Raw genomic sequence first — 12,267 nt, 5'->3', positions numbered from 1 at the left:
TCATTAGCTCTAATTAAGTGTAGATTGAAGAATCTAAAGTATAACCCAAACTGCAAATGGAAATAGACACACACAGGGAAACCAGAAAACAAGAAAACATGACAGTCAATGAGACAGAATGAGAGTGAGCGAGAGAGTGAGTGAGAGAATGAGAGCGAGAGAGAGAACGAGAGAATGAGTGAGCGAGAGAGTGAACAAGAGTCCGCGAGAAAATGAGTGCGCGAGAGGAGGAGTGAGAGTGAGCGAGAAAATGAGTGAGCGAGAGAGAGCGAGAGAGTGAGAGAATGAGTGAGCGAGAGAGAGAGAGAGAGAGCGCGGGAGGGAGAGTGCAGTCTCACCCTGCAGGCAGCGATGGTTCATGGATGAACAGAGTGAGCAGTTAGTGGCGGAGGAGACAGGCCAGAAGCTGGATGTAAAGAAGAGCAGGGGCAGGGCCAGTCGATGAGGTGGCAGGGGACAGAAAGACAGCAGAAGGGAGGAGTGGCGGCGCCGACTCAAACCTGAGTCCGGGGGGGCAAGGGAGGTGCAGAGGAAGGGACTGGGGACCAGGTCCTGGGAGCCAGCCTGCCCAATCCCAGCGCTGACACAAAAGGAGTCCTCATCCCTGGAACCACAGCGCTGTTCCTCCGACTCAGCAGGAGCAGTGATAGCAGGGCTGGACTCCGCCTCGGCTGGGGTCTTCTTCTCTGCTTGCTCCCCGGATGCACCCTCCAGACGGGCTGAACAAGAGGTCCCCAGGGCTGGCTGCTCCTTCTCTGCCCTGCTGGGACTTAGGATCTCCTCCCCCGGGAAGGTCTCGTGCTTGGAGCCGGGGGAGAAGGAGGCCAGCGAGGGTCTGTCGGGCAGCGGGGTGGGGATATCGAGGGCCAGGTGTGGGCAGCCAGCCCTGGGAGAGGACAGCCTGGAGTGGAGCAGCCCTTGTGGGGAGCGCAGAGTGGCACTGCCCCCCGAGGCACCGCCCCCGATCAGAGTGGGGACTACAGCCGCTCGAGGGGCCTGGACAGAGATTGAGGAGGAGGAGGGAGAGAGAGACAAAGAGGTAGAAGACAGTACAGCCACTGGGGCAAATGTCTGCTTCCCCTGGTCTTGGACAGAGCTTGATTTGGAGGAGGTAGAGGAAGGAGGGGGAGGAAGTGGGACGGAGAGGGCAGGGGGAAGGGAGGTAGCAGAGGAGGAATGGGAGACAAAGAGATAGGGAACAGAGGGAGAGGACATAGAGGAGGCAGGAGAGGGGGAGTGAGAAGGGACAGGGGGACAGGAGACAGTGAGAGTGGGGGCAGAGGGAGAGGAGGTAGAAGAGGCAGAGGAGGGAAGGGAGAGAGAGGGGGCAGGAGAGGAGGCGGTAGAGGAGGGAGGGGAGGGAGAGGTAGAGGAGGCCAGGGCAGGGGCAGGGGCAGGACCGCTGGGGTCCCCCGCCTCGCTCAGGTTCAGACTGTCCCCCATGGAGACAGAGCGGGACATCTTTGCCATGGAGCTGGTGGTGGGGTTCATGTAGGAACGTGGCTTCCAGGCCCGGGGCTGGCAGGGGCTGTCCTTGCCCAGCGGGGAGGTGGGGACGGCGGGCAGGGAGCGGCGTGGGGCCTGGGGACGCGCCTCTCTGTCTCTGTCGCCCGGCTGGGGGGCTGTCTGGAGCTCCTTGGAGGGACTGGCCAAAGCCAGCGGCTGATCAGCTGCCCAAAAAAACCCCAAAAAAGCAGAGAAACGGACAGGGGGTTAATGTAACACAGGCACCACATTTTAATTCTTTCTTCATTGAATTTTCTTTCACCCTTTATATTTCTTTCTTTCAACAAATTGTTAATATTTGCACATATTTATTGTATATTGCACAGCTCTCTATCACTGTATTGTATGGTACAGCACTCGGATCTATATTGTATATTGCACAGCACTCTATCCCTGTATTGTATATTGCACAGCATGCTATCCCTGTATTGTATATTGCACAGCACGCTATCCCTGTATTGTATATTGCACAGCACGCTATCCCTGTATTGTATATTGCACAGCATGCTATCCCTGTATTGTATATTGCACAGCACTCTATCCCTGTATTGTATATTGCACAGCACTCTATCATGTATTTTAGATCTCATTCTTACCGTCGATCGCCAGGTCATGCACTGAATGACACTTCCTCATGGTGGCGGCTGCACTCTGCCCCCTGGCCGAGGCCCCCTGCCCTCTCGCTGTGTTGCCGATCCCCCTGCGACCCTCAGCGGTGGGGTTACGTTTCTTCTGAGCGAAGGGGAGGCGAGGGGGGGGGTCCTGGGCAGGCTGGCCCTCGCGGACCCCAAGCAGACCCCCCTCCATGAGCGGCTTGACCTCTGACACCGGGGGCCGCACCCCCCCTCCATTCTGGGAGTTCACTTCCGGGGCGCTCCGGCTGGGGAAAGGAAACCGACTCCTGTTGGGGGCGGGAGAGAAACAAGTCCAGTCTGAAAGGATCCCAGGGATTCAGCATCAGCTACATGGCTGGGTAGCCCATTCCTTACCCTCACCACTCTGTGTGAAGCAGTGGTGTAGTCTGAAATCTGGTCGCACTGTTTTTTTAGCCTTCTTAAAGAAGTAGTTTGTAATAGAAGAAGTTTCTTAATGCTCTTTTCATTGCATCAAGAGGACTGCTGACTGACTCAAACAGCTGTGCGGGGATGTGAGTCATGTGACTTCGCTTGCCTATCATGCGAGTTCCAGCTCTACTGCACCACTGCTCCTGGTCACTTCATTTCCCACTGTGCCCCCTGGTTCTGGTTTCTGTGCCGCGCCTAAAGTATTGGCTAGGGTTAACTTTGCCACCTCCTTGTAACATTTGAAAAGACTTGATCAGGCACTCCGCTAATCCCTCTGGAGCTCCTACCTGCTGGCGGAGGTTTGGCACAGGAACCGGGATGAGATGCTGAGATTCTCCGCGCTGCTCGCTGCTCTGCACGCGCCCCCTAGAGGAGAAAACACAAAACATACCACAACAACAGCCCTGTTACCAGCAGGGGGCTCCACACACACCGGCACGCAGCAACTGGATTCAATCAAAGAATACAGTGGTGCCATATTAAAACAACTGAAGCATTTCAATAACACATGTCTGATTGCATGAAGCCGTAGACCATGGAAATAGCAGCCGCTGTAGCTTTAAATGAATTGAAATGTCCTAATCAACTAAAATGTGTTGACGTGGGGGCAGTCTTGTATCATAAGAGACACGGAGGACTGTTCAGTTTCCAGTAGTGAGGAGTCACTGGTTGACTGGACAGATTGTAATCATGCGTTATACTGTTACCATATTAATAGTATCTGGACAGACTGTCGGCACACTGACCACAACAAGACCACGATTCAGGAGAGAAGCACAGGGGTGCAGGTTGGGGGGGTTCAAACAAAGATTCCAGTCACATGCAGGGCTCCCGGGTGGCCAGTCGGGGGGGTGGGGGGTGGGATGCGAGACTGGCAATGCCCCGTAATGATAATGCACTTTGCCAGGCAGAGTTCCAGAGGTGACTAAGCTTGTTCACTGAAGCTAGTTATACTGCACTGCTGGTTTTACAGAACCACCCTCTCCTGCCTGTCATGTCATGGCCTCCTCTCTCCTTCCCCCCCCCCCCCTCTCTCTCTCTCCTCCCCCTCATACCTGCACTGTTCAGGTCGGCGAGTGTCTCAAAGTGCTGTTTGAGGAATGCTTCCTGATCGGGCGTGGTTGGTACCGCCCCCTCTGATACACTCCCTGCAAACTCCTCCTCCTCTTCATCTAGCCCCTCCCCCTCGGAGGAGTGCCCGTCCACACTGAGCGGCTCTGTCACCTCCGAGTCTGAAACACACGCACACGCGAGCACACCGTCACTGCCTGGAGCCTGTTTTTTAGCCTTTACTGTCACCCTATGTGGAGTTGTAAGTTTAATTATTTATATGTGAAAAAAATCACTTTCACTTGTTGTGATGTCATGTGCAGCTATGACATCATGGAACTCCTGGTGATGTCATATATTCTGGCAATACTGTAGCTCATCTATATCTTCACCTCAAGATATAGATGTATATATACAGCAGATATATATCTGAAGAGCACACATTTACACACTGTGTGTGTAGTTCACATGTAATGTACTTATATACACATACATGTATATAACCAGCTACAACAGTGCATTGACAGAGACAGAAACAGAGACAGAAAAGGGGAGAAAAAAAGCAGCAGTAGAAAACCCCTTATAAAAACCCTTTTCTTTAACAGTGTGCCTGCAACATTAAGCAATACAACATGAGCTTCGGGGCTTATCTGGAGTGTCCCCAACGTTTCAAATATGTGTGTATGCTGTGGTGGCAGCAGTGTGATTGCGGGGTAGGGTGTAGGGTGTTGGGTGTAGAGTGTAGGGTGCAGGTTGTAGGGTGCAGAGTGTAGGATAATGGGTGTACGAGGTAGGGTGCAGGGTGTAGGGTGCAAGGTGCAGGATGCAGGGTGTAGGGTATATGATGCAGGGTGCAGGGCATAGAGTATAGGGCGTAGGGAGCAGGGTGTAGAGTACTGGATGTAGGGTGTAGGGAGCAGGGTGTAGAATATAGGGTGCAGGATGCTGGATGCAGGGTGTAGAATATAGGGTGCAGGGTGCTGGATGCAGGATGTAGAATATAGGGTGCAGGGTGCTGGATGCAGGGTGTAGGGTATGGAGTATAGGGTGTAGGGAGCAGGGTATAGAGTATAGGGTGTAGGGAGCAGGGTGTAGAGTATAGGGTGCAGGGTGTAGAGTATAGGGTGTAGGGTATAGAGTATAGGGTGCAGGGTGTAGGGTATAGGGTGTATCTGGACTCACCCTCTCTGGGCCGTTCAGGGCTGGACAGACGGCTGCTGCAGTAGTCCATTGAGCAGGCACTGTCTGGGCTGTGCTTGTCATGGCAACTGTTACCTGGGTAACCCCGTCCCAGCTTCCCCTGGGGCAGCTCCTTCACCTGGTACTCACTGAGAGTGAGGGGAGGAGGAGGGGGGGAGAGAGAGAGAGAGAGAGAGAGAGAGAGAGAGAGAGAGAGAGAGAGAGAGAGAGAGAGAGGGGGGGGGGGGGAGAGGGAGAAAAAAAATTAAAAAGTGCGGGGGTATGAGGCACTTCTACAACCCATGGTTTTCTCTGGTTGTGTAAAGACAGGGTTATTCCATTTCAATATCATGCAGTTCTAACACTAGAGCAGAGGAGCAGTGTGTGTGTGTAGCCCTGGACTGTGGCTTTACCTCCCGGCCAGGCTGACACTGTCCTGGGCTCTGTCGGGGTACAGCACGGGCTCCTCACTCTCGGGGTGCACTCCCTCCTCTCTGAAGGGGGTCAGCTGGATGGAGTGGGGGCGCGGGTACGGGCGAGGGAACCCCAAACAGGACTCCTCAACCTGCAGGGCGGGGGAGAGTCAATGGAAATGTCTCAGTGTCTGTGTGTTGAGGGGGGTTACAGTGCATTGCAGTGGGATTTTAGTGGAGAACAGACTTTGTTTTATGAAAGTATTGTCTCACACTGTGTCTAACAACTATATATTGCGTCAAGTGATTTCAATATCATCTCCCCCCCTCACCTCTGCTCCGACTGTCTGCAGACTGGCTGTGCTGCACCCCAACCCCTCCCCTCTCCCCTCTCCCCTCTCCCCTCTCCCCTCTCCCCTCTCCTCCGACTGTCTGCGGACTGGCTGTGCTGAACCCCAACCCCTCCCCTCTCCCCTCTCCCCTCTCCCCTCTCCCCTCTCCCCTCTCCCTCTGCTCCGACTATCTGCAGACTGGCTGTGCTGAACTCCAACCCCTCCCCTCTCCCCTCTCCCTCTGCTCCGACTGTCTGCAGACTGGCTGTGCTGAACCTGAACCCCAACCCCTCTCCTCTCCCCTCTCCCCTCTCCTCACCTCTGCTCCGATGATGAGCAGGCTGGCTGTGCTCCCCGCCCCTCCCCTCTCTCCTCTCTCCTCTGCCCTCTCCCCTCTCCTCACCTCTGCTCCGATGGTGAGCAGGCTGGCTGTGCTCCCCGCCCCTCCCCTCTCTCCTCTCTCCTCTGCCCTCTCCCCTCTCCTCACCTCTGCTCCGATGGTGAGCAGGCTGGCTGTGCTCCCCGCCCCTCCCTGCTCCGGCTCCAGGCTCAGCGTTTCGAGCTGCCGCAGGTCCAGCATGGATTTCACGGTGAGCTCCGCGCTGTTTCTACGGTGACACCAGCGGCGCCGGGGCCGAGGGGGGGCGGAGGACAGGGGGGGCTCCTGCGCAGCTCGGCCCTCGTCCAGAACCCCCCGCTCCTCCTCCTCCTCTATCCCATCATCCTCCGCTTCCTTGTCGCTGTCGGAGGACATGGTGACGGGTGGGGGGGTGCTAAACGTGTCGCGCCTGGAAGGGGAAACGGGGGGGGGGGGCGATAAGGAGTGAAGCTCGACACGCAGGGAGAGTGTGAGTGTGAGTGTGAGTGTGTGTGTGACAGTGTGGGATTATTTGTGTTTTTGTCTGTGTTAGTGTGTAACTCCCAAACTGATAAGTGTGAGTGTGCAAAAGGAGAGCGAGTGTGTGTGAGTGTGCGAGGCGTGTGCGCGTGTCTCACCTCAGAGTGGAGTGTGAGTGTGCGAGGCGTGTGCGCGTGTCTCACCTCAGAGTGGAGTGTGAGTGTGCAAGGCGTGTGCGCGTGTCTCACCTCAGAGTGGAGTGTTTTCGCGGGGGAGTTTTCTGGGCCGGCTTGCCTTTCTGTTTCAGCTCCGACAGCCTCTGCCTCATCCTGATGGTCAGCTCTGGGTTCAAACGCCAGATGAAGATACAGCTGATAGAGAGAGAGAGAGAGAGAGAGAGAGAGTGAGAAGTGTCCCAGCATTCCTGTATCAAGAGTGCATCTCATGTTAACGCTGGGATGAGCCTGAACCCCCATCAATGCAGGGCTCTGCCAGAATGACGGCAGTAGCAGGAGGGGATCAGTCCCACTCTGTGTTGTTATCTGCTGCTGTGATTATTGACTGGCCTCTGCATCGACATCACTGTCGTTAAGCAGTGGAAGCCCCAGTGCAGTCAGGTCCACACTGCAGGACCTGACTGTCAGGTCAGCAGGGTTCCATCCTCGTGTGAACGTACCTGTCTCCCGAGGCTGAGATCAGGTGCTTGCAGTCGTTGGTGAATTTCATCCCCGTCACAATCTCTGCAGGACAAGCAAAGAGAGCTCATCAATCAGTCTGCGTTCAATAGAGTTAACATGGAGCCCGTCTGTGTTCTCCTCCCATCTCCCTTCTCCTCCCCCTCTCTCCCTTACCTCTGCTCTGATTGGCTGCAGGCTGGCCATGCTGCAGTCCCTCCCCCTCAACCTCCCCTCTGCTCTGATGGGCTGTGGGTTGGTCATGTCATACCCTCCACAGCAGTCATTACCAGTAGATTATTGACCTCATCTCTCCAGGGCCCTTGTCTTGGTCAGGAGCTCCTATCTGTGTCCGCAGCGCTTGATCCAGCAGGTAATGTGTGGGACAGGAATGCTTTAATGAACAGTGTTGGTGTGAATGCAGTGCAGTGAGGCTCTGACTCCTACCTGAGTGTCCAAACATGGTGGCCACGCACTCGCCAGAGTAGAAATCGAAGATGCTCAGGTTCTTATCTGAACAGCTGGTGGCGACATAGAGCCCTGAGGGGTCTGTCTGCACCTGTGAGGGAGGGGGAGCATTTACTGTAACAATAAGAATATTTATACTAGAAGTTCATAAGTAGTGTGTAGGGTGTCTCCTATTGGACCACTTACCATGGAAGATTTGCACAGCAATTTCATATTTCCCATGATTCTACTGTGCATTTCCCATAGTTTACCAGGGTTTGCTTTGTTGTTTTATAATATGCTTTACCATGCCTCTCTGGCTTTACAGAGCTTACCAATGCTTTACCATGCTTTTGCCTATGCTTTACCATGCTTTACCATGCTTTTGCCTATGCTTTACCATGCTTTTGCCTATGCTTTACCATGCTTTACCATGCCATTTGTATGTATAACTCTAACTGTATCAATAGCAGTCATGCTGTGTGCTGCTTGCCTTGATCAGAGTCCCGTCCTCTCCCTGGGAGCCCTTATACAGCTTCTTCTGCTTCCCATTGCTGATGTTGAATATCCTGAAACACAAAGAGCACCCTGTTAGAGACATCACTCAGCTAAACCCAGAGAAGCAAGGCCTCTGCTTCTTCAGCACCTGCGTGCACGAGACAGAGCCCCGTGGTGAACCTGCTCGCCGGGCAGCGATCAGGCCATCAGGCCATCCGCTGCTGTGACAGTGAGCAGCCACGAGTCTGCTGGGTGCAAATGGGAGTCTTGATTCCAAGCTGGATGTGCTCTGTAGGAATATCCCTGAACACTCTTCAGCTCTGTAACAGTGTGCCTTGGAAAAGGCACCCTTGAACTCTTGTGGTGAATAGGAGGATTATACTGTAGGCAAGGTATCCACACAGACACACAGGCACATGCACACACCACACAGCAAAACGATTAGAAAGACCAGACTGAGAGCAATGCTACCGTGTGCACATACATGCAGCCCTCCCCAATGCTGTCATTACACGTAATCACACACACACACACACACAATCATTACACGTAATCACACACACATGTGTGCAAGCATTACATGTGATCTCACACACACACACACACACACACGGAAAGTTCCAAAGCTGAGTAATCTGCTCTTTAATCCTGCCGCCGTGCCCTGAACCTGCGCACTAATCCACTGAGCGCACCACCGCTGCCCGCTGTTGTGCCTCACCGTGGAGGATTACTGGGAACACAATGACACACACAAAGAGCACAGACACAGACACTCTCTCTCATCTCTCTCACATATACACAGACACACACTCAATCACAGACACTCTCTCATATATACACAGACACACTCTCTCTCCCTGCCTCTCCCCTCACCGGATGCTGCGGTCCTGGCAGCCCACGGCAGCGTACTTGCGGCTGGGGTCCACGTCCATGTCGTACAGGGTGGTCTTGCGCACGATGTGGTGAGTGCGGGTGAACCGCGTGCCCTCCGCCGTCTGAGAGAGAGGGGGGAGAGAGAGAGCGTGTCAGGACAAAGATAGAGGGACATGAAGCAGAGGAGACAGAGGGCCAGGGGTGACAGCTACCCTTCTAAAGGTTTACCTTCTAAAGGCATGGGAAGGCATTGTGAGGCCAATACAGAGGTATGGTAAAGCCTATTAAAAAAACATGGCAAACCACAGTAAAGTAAGGTAACTGCATGGTATAGCCATGGGAAAAGAATGGGAGAAAACAGCAAAAATGACCGGGCAAAAATACTGTGGTAAACTTTTATAAGGGTACAAATGTGATGGTGGAACAAAGCCTTATATACACAGATAGATAGTGCCGTGTGTGTGCAGTGTGTGTGTGTCTCTGTACCTGCTGGGCAGTGTGTCAGTGTGTGTGTGTCTCTGTACCTGCTGGGCAGTGTGTCAGTGTGTGTGTGTCTCTGTACCTGCTGGGCAGTGTGTCAGTGTGTGTGTGTCTCTGTACCTGCTGGGCAGTGTGTCAGTGTGTGTGTCTCTGTACCTGCTGGGCAGTGTGTCAGTGTGTGTGTGTCTCTGTACCTGCTGGGCAGTGTGTCAGTGTGTGTGTCTCTGTACCTGCTGGGCAGTGTGTCAGTGTGTGTGTGTCTCTGTACCTGCTGGGCAGTGCGGAAGTAGATACTCTTGTCAGCTCCACAGCTGATCATCCGCACCTTGTCCTCGTTTGCTGAGGAGAGAAAGGAAAACTGCAGTGAGACATACCTGTCCCAGCCCCAGCCCTCCCCAGTCTCTTTCCTCCCCTCTCTCTGATTCTATTTCTGTCCTCACGCTCTCCCCTCTGTCTCCTCTCTACTCTCTTACTGTGCTCTCTCTACCCCTGTCTCCTCTCCTCCTCTCTTACCAGCGAACCTGACCGCAGTGATGGAGGAGGAGTGCTCATCGAGGGTCTGCAGCAGCCGGTAATCCTGCCCAGCGTCCAGAACGTGGATCAACCGGTCCCGACTCGCCGTGGCCAGCAGGGACAAACCTGCAGAGAGACAGGGGAGAGGAGAGTTAGATAGAGGAGAGAGTTAGAGAGAGGGGGACTGGCCTGCAGAGAGAGACAGGGGGAGGAGAGTCAGAGAGAGGAGAGAGTTAGAGAGAGGGGGACTGGCCTGCAGAGAGAGACAGGGGAGAGGAGAGTCAGAGAGAGGGGGACTGGCCTGCAGAGAGAGACAGGGGAGAGGAGAGTCAGAGAGAGGGGGACTGGCCTGCAGAGAGAGACAGGGGAGAGGAGAGTCAGAGAGAGGAGAGAGTTAGAGAGAGGGGGGACTGGCCTGCAGAGAGAGACAGGGGAGAGGAGAGTCAGAGAGAGGAGAGAGTTAGAGAGAGGGGGACTGGCCTGCAGAGAGAGACAGGGGAGAGGAGAGTCAGAGTGAGGAGAGAGTTAGAGAGAGGGGGACTGGCCTGCAGAGAGACTGGGGAGAGGAGAGTCAGAGGGAGATAGGGAGATATGGAGGGAGGTAGAGAGATAGGGAGGTATAGAGGCAGAGAGGAAGGCAGGGATGGAGGGAGTGATAAGAGGGAGGAAGAGATGGAGCTCACTGACCGGTCTCTGGTTTGGAGTACTCCAGGCAAAGTATCTCAGAGTCGTGGGCCTCAACCTTCAGTATCTCCCCCATGGAGTGCAGCTCGTGGACCCTGCAGCACAAACACAGTCCCAGGCTGTCAGTCTGGCCTCCAGAGCACAGCACAGACACAGCAGCGCTGAACAGACAGCTGGCACAGCCCTCCACAAGCACCAGCGCTGACCAATTGAAATGCTCACAGATGCACAAACCACAGGGAGCAATCTCAGCGTGTGTGTCGGTGTGTGTGTGTCAGTGTGTGTGTGTGTATGTGTCTCAGTGCGTGTGCGTGTGTATGTGTCTCAGTGCGTGTGTGTGTCAGTGCAGGTACCTGAGGGTGCCGTTGCGGTCCCCCGATGCCAGGTGCTGCCCGTCTGGACTCACACACAGGGTTCTAATGCCGGTCTTTGTGTCGTTGGATTGGGAGTCCGAGGGCTTCTCCGCGCTCCCTGCTGCACTGCTCTCAGAGTCCACCAGGGCGGCAGTGTTACTGTCCATGTACAAAATCTTTTGAAGATCCTGCAGGGGGCGCCAGAGACACAGCAGAGTCAGAACCAGAACACTGCCTAGCACAGACAGACACACTGCGAAACACACACAGTCTCTCAGTCTCACACTCACATTGCTCAGCACGTTGCGTGTCAGCGCGGCGCCCGGCAAGTCCGTGTTCCAGAGCCGCAGCGTGTTGTCGGAGGAGCAGGTGAGGAAGGAGCCGGGAGACAGGCAGGAGAGAGAGCTGTCACACACCTCGGGGTACACCTGAGAGACAGAGAGAGAGGGGGGGGGGGGTCAGAGAGACACACAGAGAGAGAGAGAGAGAGAGGTCAGAGACACAGAGGGAGAGGAGAGAGAGGAGGGGGGTCAGAGAGAGAGAGAGAGAGAGAGGGTCAGAGAGACAGAGAGACAGAGAGAGAGAGGGGGGTCAGAGACACAGAAAGAGAGAGAGAGAGAGCTGGAGAGGGGGTCAGAGAGAGAGAGAGAGAGAGAGAGGGGGAGAGAGGGGAGAGGAGACACACTTAACATTCAGGATCCTCTTAAATTTACAGGAAAAAATGAAAGAAAGAAAGAAAGAAAGAAAATCAATTCATAGACAGGAAGCACAATGATCATAGCGAGAGCGCCTCACCTCCACGCTCCACACACAGCCAGCGTGGTAGAGTGCTGAGTACACCTTGCCCACTTTGCGTGGCTCCCTCACATCCCACACGTACAGGCTGTGGTCACTGTACATGCAGGACAGCCAGCGGCTCGCAGGGTCATAGGTCACAGCCACTGCGTCGGGGTACCGTGCCTCCAGGTCAGGGGAGAACAGGTGGCTGCAGGACAGAGAACCAAACACAGTCTAGAACAGCCTGTAGAGCGACATTTCTATCAAATGTCACTCTATACAGTGAAACACAGGGGCTGTTCACAGAACAGCCAAGAAACTGATTTAGACTGCTGTGAAACAAGCCAGGAACTGTGTTACATTCACAAATACAGAAACAACTCTGTATGACAGCTGAAATCTCAATCTGGTACGGGCATGGAATGTCACTTATCTTATCCTTCTTCTTCTTTAGATTCACTTTGTGTTATTTTCTGTTTCCAGTCCTCTCAAGCTCAGAAGTCTGGAGCACCCTTGTGTCTTCATTAGAGCTCTCAAGATCATCCTGTGTCTTCATTAGAGCTCTCAGGATCATCCTGTGTCTTCA

At 54.2% G+C, this 12,267-nt stretch overlaps 1 protein-coding gene across 4 annotated transcripts in view; it reads right to left on the bottom strand.

The window, feature by feature from the left end:
* Positions 1–12,267, bottom strand: part of LOC117963896 (mitogen-activated protein kinase-binding protein 1-like) — a 32,246-nt gene that overhangs the window by 4,307 nt on the left and 15,672 nt on the right. For 2 of the 4 annotated variants that reach the window (XM_058986530.1, XM_058986531.1), the window contains 18 exons: positions 11,700–11,889; positions 11,195–11,332; positions 10,905–11,092; positions 10,555–10,646; positions 9,868–9,993; positions 9,623–9,693; positions 8,875–8,996; positions 7,997–8,072; positions 7,504–7,615; positions 7,059–7,122; positions 6,631–6,753; positions 6,032–6,332; positions 5,213–5,364; positions 4,803–4,948; positions 3,626–3,802; positions 2,858–2,936; positions 2,103–2,407; positions 339–1,670 (listed from right to left, as the gene is read on the bottom strand). In XM_058986530.1, the coding sequence (XP_058842513.1) occupies positions 339–1,670; positions 2,103–2,407; positions 2,858–2,936; positions 3,626–3,802; positions 4,803–4,948; positions 5,213–5,364; positions 6,032–6,332; positions 6,631–6,753; positions 7,059–7,122; positions 7,504–7,615; positions 7,997–8,072; positions 8,875–8,996; positions 9,623–9,693; positions 9,868–9,993; positions 10,555–10,646; positions 10,905–11,092; positions 11,195–11,332; positions 11,700–11,889 (3,794 nt within the window). The remainder of the gene's footprint in view (positions 1–338; positions 1,671–2,102; positions 2,408–2,857; positions 2,937–3,625; positions 3,803–4,802; positions 4,949–5,212; positions 5,365–6,031; positions 6,333–6,630; positions 6,754–7,058; positions 7,123–7,503; positions 7,616–7,996; positions 8,073–8,874; positions 8,997–9,622; positions 9,694–9,867; positions 9,994–10,554; positions 10,647–10,904; positions 11,093–11,194; positions 11,333–11,699; positions 11,890–12,267) is intronic. The other 2 variants (XM_058986532.1, XM_058986533.1) reach the window with 2 other exon arrangements.

Source organism: Acipenser ruthenus, chromosome 15, assembly GCF_902713425.1.
Source record: "Acipenser ruthenus chromosome 15, fAciRut3.2 maternal haplotype, whole genome shotgun sequence".
NCBI lineage: Eukaryota > Metazoa > Chordata > Actinopteri > Acipenseriformes > Acipenseridae > Acipenser > Acipenser ruthenus.
Note: the sequence above shows the minus strand (reverse complement) of the source record. Positions and strands in the feature narration are given on the sequence as shown.